This window comes from Taudactylus pleione, unplaced genomic scaffold, assembly GCF_031769625.1.
Source record: "Taudactylus pleione unplaced genomic scaffold, aTauple2 ptg001167l, whole genome shotgun sequence".
In the NCBI taxonomy this organism is placed as follows: domain Eukaryota; kingdom Metazoa; phylum Chordata; class Amphibia; order Anura; family Myobatrachidae; genus Taudactylus; species Taudactylus pleione.
In genome coordinates, this window is record NW_028285568.1 from 39,491 (window position 1) to 57,088 (window position 17,598).

The 17,598-nt window shown below is 44.6% G+C and overlaps 1 protein-coding gene across 2 annotated transcripts in view; it reads left to right on the top strand.

Annotated features, from left to right (window-relative positions):
- The window catches only part of ORC1 (origin recognition complex subunit 1), a 152,220-nt gene that overhangs the window by 38,847 nt on the left and 95,775 nt on the right, over nt 1-17,598 (top strand). For both annotated transcript variants that reach the window (XM_088462246.1, XM_088462247.1), the window contains exon 6: nt 13,655-13,928. In XM_088462246.1, the coding sequence (XP_088318372.1) occupies nt 13,655-13,928 (274 nt within the window). The remainder of the gene's footprint in view (nt 1-13,654; nt 13,929-17,598) is intronic.

A 17,598-nucleotide genomic window follows, 5' to 3' on the forward strand; every position in this document is an offset into this window, starting at 1 on the left:
TATGTGACTTATGCTAGTGCTGACTGTACTTTATTCTCTCACCTGTCAGTGTATATCTATCCCTTTTCTTTATCTGCCCTAATACAGCTGTACTTAGGGTGGTTCTGAGACCTCACATTTATATACTTGTTAATATTTGTGTGGTTTGTCACATACTGTTGCGTGCTGCACGTTGCCATATTTTAGATGGAACTGTGTGTTGCATACGCTGAAAATGGGTCCCTGCAGCTATTTTTGGCATCAGTCAGGACCAGTATAGTGCTGCTTAATATTTCCGCCAAGATGGGTCAGATATGTCTGACCAGGAGATAGAGCGTTATACTGCACCCATTTTTACTATCCTGCAAGTCATGTGCTGCAGGTGTTAGTGCGGAGGATTTGACTCATAAAGGGTTCTGTATGTGGCGTCATCTGGTGCCGGCCTCTTTCACGACCCCCTTGGGCGGTTTGTTTTCTCGGGATCCTCTCAATTGCGGATCGCCGGGCGGGCCCCATTGTTGTACCTCACTTGGGGTTACTTCACCATACTGCCCTTTTCATCTCAGGGTATCTCGCAGCTTCTTGCACTCTTCCCCTGTGACACAGACTACCGCTCCCTGCAGGGTTTTTTTTTTGCAGTATATGAATTCCCCCTGGTGCCACAATAGTCTGTCATTCCCCTTGCAGGGATTACCACAACAGCCACCCTGGGTGGATGTCGTTTTCTACGAAACGCTAATTGGCGTGGTTGACGCCCTGTGGTTACTTCCAAGTTGGCTCTGCCGTGAACTGGGTACTGTTCGGGGCTCTTTCCCTCTTACACGGGGGGAAGCCTATTTCAGGTATTATTATCCCTGCTTTAGGGCTGGTAGCAGGTCCATTCTGGTTAGAGTGAATGTTGACCTGCACCTGTATCATACACCCTCAGTATTGCGTGCCTTCGGGTTACCTGTTGCTGACTAGCGGGTGGATCGCATAGCGGGACTCTGGCTGTTGCCAGATAGGAGGTGTTACAACAGTGTTTGGCCTCCTGTCCCAAATTCCCTGAGGGCATCACGAGCCCCTCCTGGGGGGGATGGGCGTGTTACTCGTCTGATTACAGACGTTACTACGCCTCCCATTCCTGCGTGGTCGGATTCTTCGGATCCGTAGGTGGTAACTCTGCCTGAAATCAGTATACTTGCTTTCGGGAGTTGTTACCCATCCTACCATGGCTATAGCATGGTTGGTTAATACTATTGCATATTGGGTTGATGCATTTGTAACGTTTTTTCCCCTCCAACACGTCGGGGGTTCAAATGTATTTGGTCGCTCATGTAATATATGCAGTTGTCATAGGTGGACATGCCTATATTGGATACCAGTCTCCTAACTTTCAGAGTTCCGGCTGCGACTGTATCCTCCGTAATACCCTATGGCTGCGCTCTGAGAATGCAGAGGTGCAGATACCATCTTTAGGGTTGATATTGTTTGGTCCTGACCTTGACAAGATTGTAGTAACATTGGCAGTATTACTAACGACAAGTTTACCGCTTTCAGCTATGCACACTACAAGGCCTCAGACTAAGTCTGTTAAGTCTTTTTTGTCCTCTCGGTCAGCCTAAAGGTCTGTTTCTTCGTAGACTGTCGGCATCTACAAGGGCCGACATATCCAGTACCGAGCAGGCCTGGACTGCCAGCCGATCCTGCTTCTGAACCTACGGATATCTCTTCAGTCTGACGGGACAGGCCTACAACTGGGAGATACCGATTTTCTCAGTTCGCCCGGTATTAGTGTCAAGTTGCCGCGGCTACGTGGGTAGGAGGGTACGCCCTCTTTACAAGGGCCTTACAGATCCAGAAAGCTATGCAGTTGTTGCGGTAAGCGGAGCTAATTGGGCCATCCCCACTATCTCAGTGAGGGACTGGTTGTTCTGTTTTCTTTCTGGTGCGGTGGCTGAATGGTCCTCTTTGGCCTGTTCTCTGTCTCAATTCCCTGAACCAGTTCCTAAAGCTACCTGGGCTCAGGAGGAAATCCCTATGCTCCATCATACGATGTTTGGAACCTGGGGACTTTAGGGTATCACTGGATATACAGGACGCGTGCCTACGGGTACTTACAGAGACCTTTCCTCAGCATGGGCTGAGGTTTGCTGTATCACAGCAACACTTACAATTTTTCGGGCTCTGCCTGTTGGGACTGTCCTCAGCCCCACAGGGGTTTACCAGCGTTTTGGATTTTCTGACAGTTCTTCTGTTCAGTATATCCCAATGCTCCTGTACCTGGACGGCCTCCTGCTCTTAGCGGGATCACCGGGGTACTTTACGGCCAGGTCAGGATGACTGTGGCTTCTTCAGGGTGCAGACGTTTAATCAACGGGGAAAAAGTCCTCCCTGCATCCCTCTCTGGGTATTCTTCATCTAGGATCCCTGCTGGGTTCTCAGAATCTGAGAATTCTTCTGGCGTAAGACGGAATCTCCTCTCTTCCATTAGGAGTACATGGTTGTCTGCGCAGTCGACAGATGTCTTTACACTCTGGGATGCATGGTGGAATGGGCTCAGTTCCATTCCAGGCCTTTCCATAATTGGCTCATCTCCAGATGGAATGAGTTTTTTCTGTTGGATAACTGTTCAAACGATGATGCTCTCTCCGGAGGCAAGTCGGTCCCTGTCCGGGTGGCTATGGCCATCTCGTCCAGGGTTTTCTTTGCTAGGGACAGTGTCTGGACCGAATCCTTTTCAGTGCAGTTGGACGTCTGTCGATTCCACCCTGTTAATTAACTTACTCTGGCATAACTCTTGTTTCCCGGTGAACCTGAAAAGGTTCAGTCCGACAGGGTCAGGACAGTGGCTTCCTTTTTAGCAACACTGTTCGTTGGGTGGCAATGACAGGTATGTCACGTATTCGGACATAGTCCGAGGGTCTCCTCCCGACCATCTCGGCAGCGTTCATTTCAGGAGCTCTCCATTGGGAAGCGGGAGTCCTCAGCCGTCACGACGTGCATCCCGGGGACTAGTCTCTTCCCCAAGAGAGGTTTCATCTCCTGGTGAGCAGGGGGGGCCCCCCTGAGGTGACCCTCATGGCCTTCTGACTTTATCACACTAGGGTGTTACAGTTCAGCTCTGGGGATTCTGAAGCAAACTTCAGCGACTCTTTGTCGGTGAAGTGGTCCTTCCACTTTGTGTACCTGTGTTCTCCGGTCTCCCTTCTTCCTCGAGGTCTTTGGAAGTGTTTTCAATCGAGACGGAGATGCTTTCCTGCTGGTGGTTCCTGCTTGCCCCAGATGTCAGGGGTACTTGGATCTTCGGAGTCTCTACATCGATACTCCATCCCTGATGCTTCACTGCCCGGACCTGTTGTCTCAGGGTCCTTGGTTTTGCCTTGGACCTGGGTCGTTTGTCTTTGACTGTGTCCTTACAGTGGTCTTACGGCTTCCCTGGCTTTGTCATCGTTGGAATGATTAGAGCACATGGATCAGCTTTTGCTGGGACCTACCACAAACTGTGGTAGCCATAAATCTTATGGTATTGTACCTGTCGATACAATCCTCCGGTGTCCAGGATTTCCAGATATTCTGGCATTCCTTCCGGCTGGCTTGGGTTTCACACTTGGCCTGGTCTTCCTGACAGTGCGGATCTCTACACTGTCAGTATGGTTAAGATATGGAATTGCTTCACTCTGGTATCCAGTTCATCCTTTGGAGTGTTTTCTTGATTATGCCTCCATTTGTCCTCCCTAGGGACTCCTTGGGAGTAAGTAGTGGTTCTTCGTTACCTCCGGGGACAGTCAATGGAACCGCTGGTTGTGATAGCCATTACATGGTCTATTGCTTAGGCTCTCTCTTTCTCTCAGGGTGTTTATATCAACCAGGAGAGTGTCTGAATTGGGAGCGTTCTCATGTAGCTCCCTCTTCTGGAGGGCATCATGTCAGGGTGGGAGTTGCTCTCGCCCTGTGTTTCTTCTTAGTGGTTTTCAGGTTCCATATTATTCTGGAACTTATGGTACGGCCATTCTGTCCCCAGTCCTCTCGGCTGGTGTGGCCTCATTGACTGTGGTCTGGCCTCTTTGGATTTATGTGATCCGTTCAGGTTCCTTACGGAAATCGGACTCCTTATTGGTGGTCTGAGATTTCTGGTTTTCACAGGAAAGGATGGCCGGCCTATAACCAAATGTTGACTTGGATGGCCTCGTAGGTCTTCCTCAGGGGCCTACCCATGGGTAGGCCTTCCTGTTGTTGATGCTTGTTTTTTCTCGGGCCATGTGACCCTCGTGTGCGGCTCGCTGTGGCACCTCGGCTGTTTTGCCTTACTAGGTGGCCACGTGGTCTTCTGTCCACACCTTTTTAAGGTTCTAGGCATTGGTTTCCTTTGCCTCTCAGGATGCTTCCTTTTTGGCGACGGATTCTCCTCTCAGCACAGGAGCGTCCCCACCCTTGGTTGAACTGCTTTGGGACATCCCCAAGGTCAACCCTGTGGACCCCCTATGGACCCTGAAGTAGAAAACAAGAGATATGGTAAGAACTTACCTTTGTTATCTCTGTTTCTACGAAGTCCATAGGGTCCACAGGGCGCCCGCCCTGACGCACCTGGCTTCATATGGGCTGTGTGGCTGGTCACCGGTTTTCCGTCTCCCATTTCGGTGAGTATGGTTATTGAGTGTTCCAGTTTTCTCTCTCTTTTTCTCTCCTCCTCCGGCCTTTGGCTACTTACAAACTGAGGTGCCTCTGGCTTGGGGGTGGGGTTATAGGGAGAGTGGACCCAGTGCATCCTGGGAGCTAAAAGCTTTAACTGCGTGGTGCCCGGATTTGGTTCCCAACCTATACCCCAAGGTCAACCCTGTGGACCCTATGGACTTCGTAGAAACAGAGATAACAAAGGTAAGTTCTTACCATATCTCTTGTTTTTCCCCGAAATCCAAATAAGAGTTGCATTTTAATCATAAATGGCCATGAGACTATTAAAGGTCTTCTTGGTGTCCAGAGCAAGCGCAAGAGAAGGAAGCTTGTGCGTATTTATATAGTGGATAATATCTCCCATGCGTCTAGTGTTATCAAGTGCCTGCCTGGACTGGACAAAGCCCATCTGATCAGGATTAGGTAGAAGAGGATTGAGTCTACTTGCAGGGATTTTAGCAAACATTTTCAGGTTGGCGTGAAGTAGTGAGAGAGGTCGATAGAGGCGAAAAGGGGTTATTTGGTTTGGGAATAACCGTGATTGTGGCTTTGGTGGTATCAGGGTGAAAAGTTACCATTTAGTATTTGGTTAAACATCTCAGTCGAATGTGGAATTAGGGCTGTCTGAAAAGTTTTATAGTAGGTCATCGGAAAACCGTCAGGGCCTGATGCTTTTAGAGTGTTTTTGTGTTTTGAGGGCAGCTCTAGTCTCCTCAGTAATAGGGAGCCCAAGTTTAAGTGACCGAGTATTCAATACAGGGGAGATCACAAGAGGAGAGAATCTGCAGTTTAAGGACCAGTATTGGGAGGGGTTGTATAATATTTGTAGTATGTCTTAAATGGTGTTAATTGTGGTTGGGTTGTACTGAAAGTCACCAGTCCTGCCTCTGAGAGCCGGGATAGCGGCCGCTTCTATCTGGGCCTTTAGCCTATTGGCAGTAATGTGTCCGCTTTGTTGCTTTCCTCTGGTTAAGCCAGTGAAGAGACTTCTTTTTTATAATTCAGTAGTTTTTATTGATATTTTTAGACATACATAAACAAATAAGGAAAAGTACATAAAATACAAGAATATTCTCATCGAATATAGGACAGATATGAAAACCAAACATATCAAATGTTGAGCATAAACATAGTATAATACAAGAGATTACAATATGGTATATAGATAAATATAACCGTATATAGTAAGTACTTCCTGATGTAAGTTTTTATAGCAGAAAGAACTCGAAGGCGCCTTTTGAGCACATGAATACGGAGATAAAAGAAATACAATACATCCTTAAATGATACATATATCTCACCCTAGCCAGCTCAGGTATAAAAATCACATACCAGAATAGCAAAGAGATCATTATAATAAAATATACATATCTGTCCAAATGGTAATCCCTAATACTAAACTAAACAATTACACCCAAAGCAAAACCTCCCTCATAACCTCCAGCCCTGTATAACCTAACCCCAACTCGGGTATACTTAGATCCCATAGTACCTTCCCCCCCTAGCAACGGTTCCTACCACTAAATACCCCCCTCCCCCCCCACACAAACAAAAAACAGCCAAAATATTGAAACAAAACATATACACCCAAAGCAAACTTCCCAATAACCCCCACCCTGTATAGCCTAGCCCAACCTAGTTATACTTGGATCCCCTCACACCCCTCCCCACTAAACTATGCTAATCAACTTACAAAACCCAACCACCCTAATCTTGAATATCGGATGGTAAATTTACAGAAATATTAAGGGCGAAAAATGAGCAACATAAATAAAAAGAAAATATTAAGGCCACATTTTAAAGCAAGGCAAAAAACTGACCATAGTAGGCATGGCCTATCTCTCCGGCCTAGACAATATATGGTTACTCCCACACATTAGAAAATATTAAAACATACAGATATAGGCGCATAATTTCAACAACTTTGATTATACAATAATAGAAAAATATTTCCTATCCTCTCCTTCCAAGCAGAGAAACAGACATATATAAAGTCTCAATAGTGAAACAAAACAATACTGTTGATTCTAAAGCATTAATCAGGCCAGGTCTCAGCCTCTTGTGAATAAATCTAGAATAGAAAAGTCTCTGATAACAAGTCCCCAATCTTCATTAAAGTAGATAGGAAAGGAGAACAGATTTTAGCAAGAATTGCTGTAGATTCAGAGAACCCAACAACTGAGTATTCCTCAAACTTGAATATATGCACAGGGAGTGAAGAAAAGTCCAAAAATCGGATTTGAACAGGATTATTTAGATTTACAGAATTGGAAAATGAAGGATGGCTGCTACAATGATGTTTCGTCTGAAGTGCAGCAGAGGGTATCCAATATGCCACTTTCTTAGACTTAAAGGAGATCGGCCGATCAGTAACAGGTGTATCACTTCCTTCCAAAATGAGAACATGAGTCTCCCGTTCAGGACAGCGAGCCACATCTTGGGACAAACTATAAGATAAATCTTCCTGCAAGCTCATCACTTGGGCCGCCAGCCTTGCTCCAGAATCAGTAATCGCTTTGAGGAGATGATCCATAATACACAGATGGTAGTACAGGACTTCAGGCGATATGAACCAGGATATGCAGTGTGTGTATGTATGTATGTATGTATGTATGTGTGTGTGTGTGTATGTATGTATGTATATATATATATATATATATATATATATATATATATATATATATATATATATATATATCTATCTATCTATCTATCACTGGGAGCTTTATATGTCCCACTGCAGAAAAATACCACACAGCCCAGCAGCTAATATCAGCAGGGCAGAGAGAGTCAGAAATCACAGGTAAGTTATATCAGCAGGAATATCATAAATGTATCCACCTCAGGAAAGCAGGCAGAAAGATCTTCAGAAACGCATATAACTTCCCTTATACAGGACCAGAAATCCAAAGGACGACCAGATTAGACAGCGCGGATCATGGGTGATTATCCCTCTTTTCAGTTGCAGTCCGGCCAATTAGATCTCTGTAATCACAGAGATTCTCAGGACAGGAATACTAGGTGCTTGCAGATGTAAGCACCAGACAGAACTAATCAATGTCGATTACATTGTTTCTATATGATCCAGTGTCTAATAGTAATAGCAAGCCAGCAGAATTGCAGCAGTCCACAGCAGTGACTCCCACCACCTTAAATAAGCAGGATTGAAACCAGGAGACACTGTAGAGTCTGTGGTGGAGCCAGGATTAGCCAGGATCAAAATCCAAGATGGCAGCCATCACCGGAGTTGTGACAGAGCAGCGCAAACAGCTCCCAGTACTCAGCAGCAGTTAGCCGCAGGGACTCCAGAATAGCTTCAGGACATGGAGGGGTAAGTAACCCAGCAGATTCCACTGTCAACTCATGATGTTAGACTACGGATATAAGGGCCAGAGAGCTATGGAGTTAACCTCCTACACAATGAGTGTCCTTGCCACGCCCCCAGCAAAGAGACTTCTAACTTATTTCAGAGAGGAGGGCGTTGAGTTCGCTTTTAGCTGATCTAGCAGCTCTAGTTGTTTTATAGAGAGATTGAGTGGGGTTGTATTTGTGGGAAGCCTCCAGTCGTTGAACCTTCTCGGTCAGGGAAGTTATTTTTAATTTATGCTTTTTATTTCTGTGAGAAGCATAGCTAATGTGTCCTTGGCGTTATATGAGCTTCCCCGACCAAGTGGTGACAGGGTGAACTCTCATTTAATAGAGAAATAATCAGCCAATGCGGTTTTAATTGTCTTGGAAGTGTGGAATTTTCAAGAGTTTTATTTAAATGCCAGGGGTTTCTAAATGCAGGAGTATCAAGGAAGTTGGATGTTGAATATTGGTGTGAGAATAGTGATCTGACCCATGGATTAGGTCCAATAGAGGAGTCTAGCAAATGTTTGGAGGCTAGGGTACAGCAGAGAAACAGATCTATTCTGGAGTACGTTTGATGGGGTGGGGGAAGGAGAAAAAGTGTAGGGATGTGGGATTAAGTGCACGCCATGCATCAAAAAGGCCAGATTCCCGTGTGTCTATTAAGAGATTTAGTGAGCGGCATGTCTGGGGGCAGGTGGGAGAAGAAGAATTATCAAGGTCTTGGTTAAAGACCGCATTGAAGTCCCCACCCACGATGAGCTAACCCCCCTCTGTTTATTCAGAGCTGAAAATAATTAAGGAGTATCCGACGTGTTAGGAGCATATACATTCGCAATTGTTAGGTCTAAGTACCAAGTTTACCGGTTAAAATTATGTATCTGTCAGTGAAAACAGAGTGCTGTATAAAGGGAAGTTTGATATTGATCTTAATTGCAACTCTGTTATGTTTGGTTTGACTAGAGTAGTACAGTATAGTGGAGAAGCTTTTAGTTTGTAAGGATGGATGTATTGGAGCTCGAAAATGAGTCTCTTGTAGAAGTATTCTGGTTTTAAGGCTACGAACAGATAAACATTGAGGAATGTTTTTGAGGTGTGTTTAGGCCTCTAACAATAATGGAAACTGGTTAATGGCATCCTGGTGAGTGTCGGGAAGTGAACTGTATTAGCAAAAGGAACTGGGAATCCCTGACTCTTTCGGGGCATGGGAGGGTAAACGGATTAAGTAGGGAAGGAGGCAAGGAAATAGTCTGGCTGAGTGTTCATCGTGGCCAGCAGAGGAAGAAGCACACAGAGGTGAGGTCTATAGAGTCCAAAGAGGTGATAGGGGACTAACCTGTGCACCCTCTAGGGCAGTGATTCCCAACCTCGGTCCTCAAGGCACACTAACAGTCCTGGTTTTAGTGTTATCCATGATTGTGCACAGATGGTTTAATCAAAATAACTGAGGAACTAATTAAGTCACCTGTGCTCAAGTATGGCTATCCCTAAAAGCTGGACTGTTAGTGTGCCTTGAGGACCGTGGTTGGGAACCCCTGCTCTAGGGAATAGGGGAAGAACAAAAATGTATTTAAAGGCAGACTGCATAAAATGGGGGTTATGGAGGCTTAAGTGAGGATAGAGGACAATGGGGTCAAGACCCCTCTGGGTGTTTTCTAATAAGGGTAAACAAAAATAATTATCTACTAGATTAGATCAATGGGGGGGGGGGGTGAAAGAAGGATTTAATGTAGGAGATGAAATGAGAAATTAAACATATACATTGCAAACCTGAAACATAGCTTAATAGAAATTAGCAAGGTATAGAGAGAAACTGGATACCAATATTCCAAAAGTTCATGGGGGTGCCTTGAGCGCACACCACATATACCATAAAATAGAATTAAGGCTATGCTTTATTGGATAATTAAAAGTGACTATACAAGGTGAAACTCCAGGGGACTCGGAGAGAGCTAAGTTATCTTGGGTGGTATGAGTGGTGGTAATACCCAGTAAAAAAAAAAAAAACCTGTATTGATAACACACACACTTAATTGAGGTAAGTGAAATTAAGTGTTTTATAGAAGGTCTTTGCCTTTCCTGGGATCTCTGATCGTTTTACCTTTTTTAAGATCAATTATGAGCTTGAAAGGGAACCCCCAATGATAGTGAATCCCCCGATCACAAACTGCTTCACTCAAGTCCCTAAGTTCTCTATTCGCTTGATGATCATGACAAGCGCAATGTCTTGATAGAACTGCAGTTTAGCATTTTCATAGAGGATGTGAGGTTTACCACGAGTCTGAGCCAGGAAATGTCTTTAAAGCTAAGACAACGCTTAATGACGTTTCTTGGGGCTCACCATTACGATGTTTGGGTCTAAGAGCTTGATGTGCTCGCTCCAAAGATAACTGACGCGAGCCCAGGTCAGGGAGAAGAAGAGAACTCCTAGTGTAGGTAGTTTTCTAGACCTTCTGGAGAAATTTATTCCAGCACATTACGAATATAAAGATTGTTTCTCCGTTCCCGATTTTCATGGTCTTCCTTTTTTTGTGCAGAGATCCGAAAGTTCCTGAACTATATGATCCAATTGTCTATGGGTCTTAGTCTGCGCTTTTTGAAGATTGTTTTGATGAGATTCTAGTTGAGGTTCTAGATGCCAGGGAAAATATGTTGGATTTGATGGAGACAACTTTATCAAGTTTGGTCTCTGATTCCTTGAGTTATGTTATGGGGGACCGTAAGACCAGAATGTCCTCTTTAGTGGAGGGGGTGGGTAAAGATGACTCATCTTGGTCCACAGGTGAAGGATGGTCTTGTGCCTGAGACACTTTATCGGATCTAGAAAAGTGTTGTGCGCTGTTACTGTCCGCCTTTTTTCTTGCGTCTGTGTTGGATCTATGCATGCTGATGACAGTGAGTCTCAGTGTAATGTGACAATAGGCAGAGGATTATTATGATGCACAAACCAGGGGAGTAGTTAAATGAGACTCAGGGTAAAGGTGATCTAGAAGCTTGAAATAAGTGATGAGGCCAGCTAATACACCCCCAAAGGGTGTGACGCTGATATTTTTTAGGGTGCAATATGCAGGGTATTAAGGTGATAAACCTGCTGGGCCAGGTGGTCTCCGTAGGGCTAACTATTACAGCGAGGTAGCACTGCAGCTGGAGTACAGTACCTGGTGAGGTGCGTGAGGTCTGGGAGTAGGAAGGACAGTGAGACAGGAGATGATTCCCTGCTATCCATAGATGAGCTACAGCTGAGGGGAAATATACGTGTACAGGTTGATTCTCATAAGAAGGGTCTCACAGGCAATCCGCAGGGGTAATTTACCCCAACTATGATCAGTGCTATTACTCACTCATGTCTTTGTAGGAAGGGAGTACAGTGAAGCAGTCTGCGGAGTCTTCAGGTCAGCAGTGTTGTACCAGGGGACAAATTCAGTAGCATCTGAAAGCACTAGGCTGTTAGCAGGCCGAGTCACTGCCAGCAACCCTTAGAAGCAGTGGTGTGGAAGGCAGAAAGAAGACGGCCGGGTGTCTAAGCAGCTTCTCCAGGCGGCTAGCAGAACTAGGGAGCGTCCAGAGGAGCAGCTGCACCTGGCCAGCAGCCTTTCAGGATGATGCCCGCGACGGTGAAACAAGGGATACCGGTCCAGCTGCAATCAGAGATTGCGTGTGTTGGTGCCGGAAATTGAGGCCGCGGCTCCTGGATGGTGAGCAGGCCCAAGTCTGGCGTGGCCTCTGGGGCATTGCTGGAACGATGCTAGCACTTTTGAGGGAGTGCAGTTGAATAGGGGAGCTTGTCCTCGGGACCCAGAGGCCAGTGTAGTGGGCAAAGTACTCCTTTAATCAGTGGAGAAGCGCAGAGCTCTCACACCCAGCGTCCATCCTGGATCATAGAGCTCTTTTTTTTTTTTTTTTTTTTTTATCTTTGCTTTTAAACTATTTGAGCCGCTGAACACTACAAGCACAGGTCATATTCTATACACAGGCAGAGATCTGCATATTTGTGCTCCTTTTAGTTTAGGCGCATGTACCCTGGAGTGCCGCTCACACAATATTCTGAGGCGTGATTTCAGGAGTGGTGTTGGTCACAGACCGCAGAATCCCTCCCAGGGGTCTGGAGCAGAATGAATTTCCTCCATTAGATGGGGAAAGCAGAGGGGCGCCAGTCCTGCCTGCGGTCTCATCTCATGGGTTTAGTGCCAGGCAAGTATTTATAGAGAACCAATATCCAGTAGTTCTGTCATGCACAATTCTATATTGTACATCTGGCCGCCATCATTGAATAAACACATTGATCTACAACAATGTTGAAGCTTCTTTAGAAATTTCATTCTGTATTGCAGCGTTTTTCAACCACTGTGCCGTGGCGGTCAGCTCAGCGCTCTTGTACTACAGTGTGTTATTCCTGTAGAGGCCAATGTGTATGTTATTTCATTCGTCACGTGCGCTGCATTGCCGGATAGTGTGCCTTGGCAATTTTTTAAATCTTGTGTAATGTGCCTCTAGTTGAAATCACTGCTGTATTGTTTATTTTTCACATATTATATATTTAAAAGTAAAATCTGTTATGGGTTCCTTGTTGGATTTTGTCAAATTTTAGGATGCTTAATTAGTGTCTTGAAAGTTTGCAAACTAAATAGGGTTTGTAACTTTACCCCCAAATATTGTACTTCATTAACACACATTCAATTTGAGGCAGAAAAGTTTCGCCGATGATGTAATTTCGCAGGCGGAAAAGTATCGCCGTATTCAATTTGAAAGACTTTCCGCCTAGGTGGAAAGTCATTGCAGTGTAATAGGCAGAAAAGTTTCACCTATGAATAGCAGGTGGAAAAAAGTGCAGAATTGGGGTTTTGGGGTGCAGCGTTGCGGGAACCCCCGTGTAGCCTTCAGATAATCCCCCAAAGGTAAACTGCATCAAAAATTTTTTAAAGAAACACTTAAGGACACCCCAAAAAAATCACTTTGAATTTGGGGGCGAATAAAATGTTGGACAAAGTTAAAAACTAGTGAACTATACTCTGCTCCACGTGTTTTTTTTTTTTTTTTTTTTTTAATGCAGGGGCTTGCGTCAGGTGTGTTTCGCGATTTTTTTTTTTCAACTTAACTTTAGCAACTTTAAAATATGCTGGTCCCCATTTTCAAGTACCCCAAATTTGCTGGGATAAGTTATTTTCTGGAAAAAAAACTCCTGAATACTATTCTTCACCGCTTATACAAAAACGCTATTTAGCAGCTATTGAGCTTGTTTAAAAACACCAAATACCTTCAGCAAGCCAAATCGGGGGTAACCATAGCTAACCCCCATGTCAGAGCATCTTTTGGGGGGTGTCTGGCTGAATTCCCCATATCTTACAGTACTTTCCACCTGTTTAAATTTCACCGCTTCCCGTTTTCGCGTACTTTCAAATTGAATACGGGGATATGCGGGCACGCGCGTGATGTAGGCGAAAAGTCCGGGAGGCGGAAAAGTATTGCGGGTCCGACTCAAATTGAATACGGCTCTTAGTGTTATACCACCACTGTGTGGATGTGGACAGTTACTACTGCTTGCAGTTAATACATAGTACATGATAAAAGTTATGAGCAGAATAAACATTGGCCTATGTTCTTTAATTGTGGTTGGTGGTGATTTTGATGTGATCTTATGTGAGAGCTTTTGCATTAATATCTTTTTCTTTAGGTCCATCAAAGTCTCAAAATACTTTGCAGATTGAGAAGGACACCTTTTTGGATGACTTTAAGGCTCTAGAACCAGCAACTTCAAAGCGGAAAGTAGCTTTCTCTGGACTCTCTGACTCCCCTCCCAAAAAAGCACTCGATGAACATGACTTATGCCTGAATTATTGCTTCATTCCTCTAAAACCCTTACAAGACTTGGACAGTACAAAGATCCGTTTAAGGCTGACACCGCTAAGACATGCTCCATCCTTGGAGCAGAAGACTGATTACTCTCGGTAAGCATGATATCTGCAAGGTGATCATATTGGATTCAACATATACCATTGACGTCTGCCTATTACAGCATTCTGGGCATGTCTGTTTCATCCTCGCGTAACCCTTACACCAGCATAGACCAGCATGGCTTGTGGAAACAGATGGGTTTCTTCAGCTGCTGCAAACCTTTAGCTACCGATACGCGGTGTGGCTATTACATAACAATACTGTGCTTGTAGAAAATAAACCATACTGCGTGAGTTATAAAAGGGGGGACATTGACCTTTTGGACTGTCATAGAATTAGTGTTCACTCTAGCTCCGGCGGCAGGCAGGGCTCCGGAGCTAGAGAGGGCAACTTTGTGCGCGTGCCCGGAAAAGGGGCGTGGTCATGAAAAGGGGCGTGTCTATAAGACTCGTCCCCTTTTCATCATACTTGGGGCCGTGCCCGGCACTTGCAGACACGCCGCGCAGCCCCCAAACGCTGCAGATAGTGAGAATAGATGCCGGGTCACCGCACATTTCTCCACCCGCGGGACACTGCGTCCCGCGGGTGAAGATGGCACCCGCAGGCTGTGAGGGCAGGGCGCTTTTTGCCCTCCAGAAGGAGGGCAGGGCGCCGCGCTCCGCTAAAACAGCCTAGCGGGAATACTACAGAATGGTTTTGCACACAAATTTTTTGCTGTCACACAGCGTTCGAAGTTGTTGTTTTTCCTTGGTAATGAAAGTGCTTAGGTCAAATGTAGAGCAACGTGTTAACTTAACAGTTTTAATTAAATTGAACAAAATGGCCTTCAAAACTTTCCGCATGCTAATCGAGGTTTATGGGGCAGATTGTATGTCACGTACACGTGTGTTTTGAAAGCGACAAAATATTTTGTGGCTGTCGTCAGGATGTTGAAGATAGTCCGCCGGGAAGTCATTGCACAAAAACAAATGATAATGTGGAAACAATTTAGAAAATTGTTCAAATTGACCATTGAATTGGCATCCGCATGATGAATCAACATTACTACAAAAATGTTATGGCAACTTTGCAGGAAAGAATCTGTAAAGGGCCAGTGATGTGAAACTGTTTCATCCTCCATTAGGACGATGCACCAGCCCACACAGCTCTGTGTAAGGTAGTGTTTGGCTGAGAAACATTGCAGTGATAGAACACTCCATACTGCATACCTAGCACTGTGTGACTTCTCTCTTTTCCCTAAAGTCACATCTGTACTCAGGGGAACCCGTTCTGCAGCAGTTACTGAGGTATAGAAGAAAACGGTGGCACTGCTGAGACATCTGACAGATAATTAGCTACAGCAAAGCTTTCACCAATGGAAAATAAGAATGCAGCAGTATGCAGAAGGAGAGTACACGGAAGGGAATCTGAGTTAAAATGTACTTTAATATAATTAAACATAAATTATAGCATCAGTCTCATTATTTAATAGCCACAACTCGTATGATTTGTTTTAAGGTATGGTGAAAAAAAAATTGTTAATGAAGTTCAGCGTTGGTTGTATTCCAATTGGCTGTTGCAGATATTACTTGACGGCTCATGAACAAAAGAAGCTAGTTTATAGTGAATATAATATTTTGGCATATAAACATGTTTTGTACACATACACACTGTTTACAATTTTAAGTTTTCCTTTTTTCTTTCTCTATTCAAAGTACAGTATCCACTCTTAGGCCGGTATTCACATAGGAGCGAAAAGTCCGTCTTTTCGCCATCATCGCTAGTTTTCCGAGCGGAAAAGTATCGTGGTCGTCCCCGCGTATCCCCATATTCAATTCCAAATGGTGAAAACAGGACCCAGCGACAAGTGCTGTCATATTTGGGGAAATCAGCCTGACACCCCCCAAAAGATTCTCTGACATAGTGGTTCACTATGGGTACCCCCAAATAGCCATGATGAAGGTATTTTGGGTCTTTAAATAGCTGTTTTTCTTGCATCTTTGATAAAGTGGTGAAGAATAGCGTTAAGCAATATTTTTTGTGAAAAATAGGTAGTCCCATCAAATTTGGGGTACATGAAAATAGGTGCAAGCATATTTTGAAGTTGCTAATGTGAAGTTTTGGAAAAAGTGAATAATCCACCTGCAAACTAAAACACCTGGCTCATACTTGGGGACTCCCCTGAGTTTAGATGTTTGTCCCCCAACTTTTGTTCGCCCGCAAAACTAAAGTTAGTTTTTGGGGGTGTCCCTTTATACTTTTAAAAAAATGTGACACAGATTACCTTTTGGGGGGCTGTCCAAGGGGTGCAGGGTGGTTTTTGAAAGTTTGTACCCCAATTCTGCACTTTTTCTCGCCACCTATTCATACGTCATACTTTTTCGCAGGTCCCGGCGAAAAGTCTGAACTATTGAATACGGGGATAACCGAAAAGTGTCAAATTACGTAATCGTCGAAAAAAAACCTGCTATACTGCTTTTCGATGCTAATTGAATACGGCCCTTACTGGCGATTATAGCCGTGCAAAAGCGGGGTATTCTGTCAGTCAACTTGTCTAAAGTTTCAGCTCCGATTGCATCTCGCTTGTCTTATAGCAACTCCCAAAGGTGATATTGGCTCCTTTACTTGCACATCTTAAACACACCTGTCTAGATGATCCCATAGGACAGAGGTTCTCAAACTCTGTCCTCAGGACCCCACACAGTTCACGTTTTCCAGGTCACCCAGCAGGTGCACAGGTGTATTCATTACTGACTGACACATTTTAAAAGATTCACAGATGGAGCTAATTATTTCACTTGTGATTCTGTGAGGAGACCTGGAAAGCATGCACCGTTTGGGGTCCTTATGGCACAGGTTCTCAAACTCGTTCCTAAGAGTTCAATTGGGTTACAATCCGGTCTCTGAGGTGGCCAAACCATTTTCTTCAGCACTTTTTTTTTTGCTGAAGACTGGAGGTATGTTTCTGGTCCTTATCCTGCTGTAGTGTGAAACCACAGCCAATAAGACTGGTGCCAGAAGGGATAGCATGACACGTCAGGCTGTTGTGGTAGCATTTGGTGTCCATAATTCCTTCTTATTTCTAATATAAATATATATATATATATATATATATATATTTTTTTTTTTTTTTTTTTTTTTTTACGAAGTCTCCAACCAACCCACCTCCAAAACATCACCAGACCATAATGTAACCTTCTCAATGCTTGTCTGTGGGCTAAATGCAAGCAGGAAGCATGTGCTCTCCTGTCGTATGAATGAACTTGCACCTTTTAAACCCAAACACATCACACTTCAATTCGTCTGTAAAAAGAACCAGTGGTGCTTTTTTGAACACAATAGCCTTTTTTTTATTTTTGATTTATGATCTAAGCAATGTTTTTTGGGCTGCAACGCATCCCTTCAAGCCATTAGCTTGAAGAATCGCTTCCAATTTCAGACTTTGCCTTTTGGTCTTCCTACGGCACCATGTGTGTTTACGAAGGTCAATGGCAGTGATGACAGCCGACCTTCGCCGCAGGAAGATATGGATCCTGCCATTCCAGGATCACCCCCTACTGGCCCAGTCTCAAGACATTAGTCAGGAGCAACTGAAGCTCACCACCACCTTGTTGCAAACCCACGGCTGGCTGATAATTGGCATAAATACAGCCTAGCTCCGTCTCAGGAACTGCTCTATCTCGGTGCTCTACTGGACTCCAAAGCTCAAAGGGCTGGTCTCCCTCCAGTCTCTGATACGTTTGT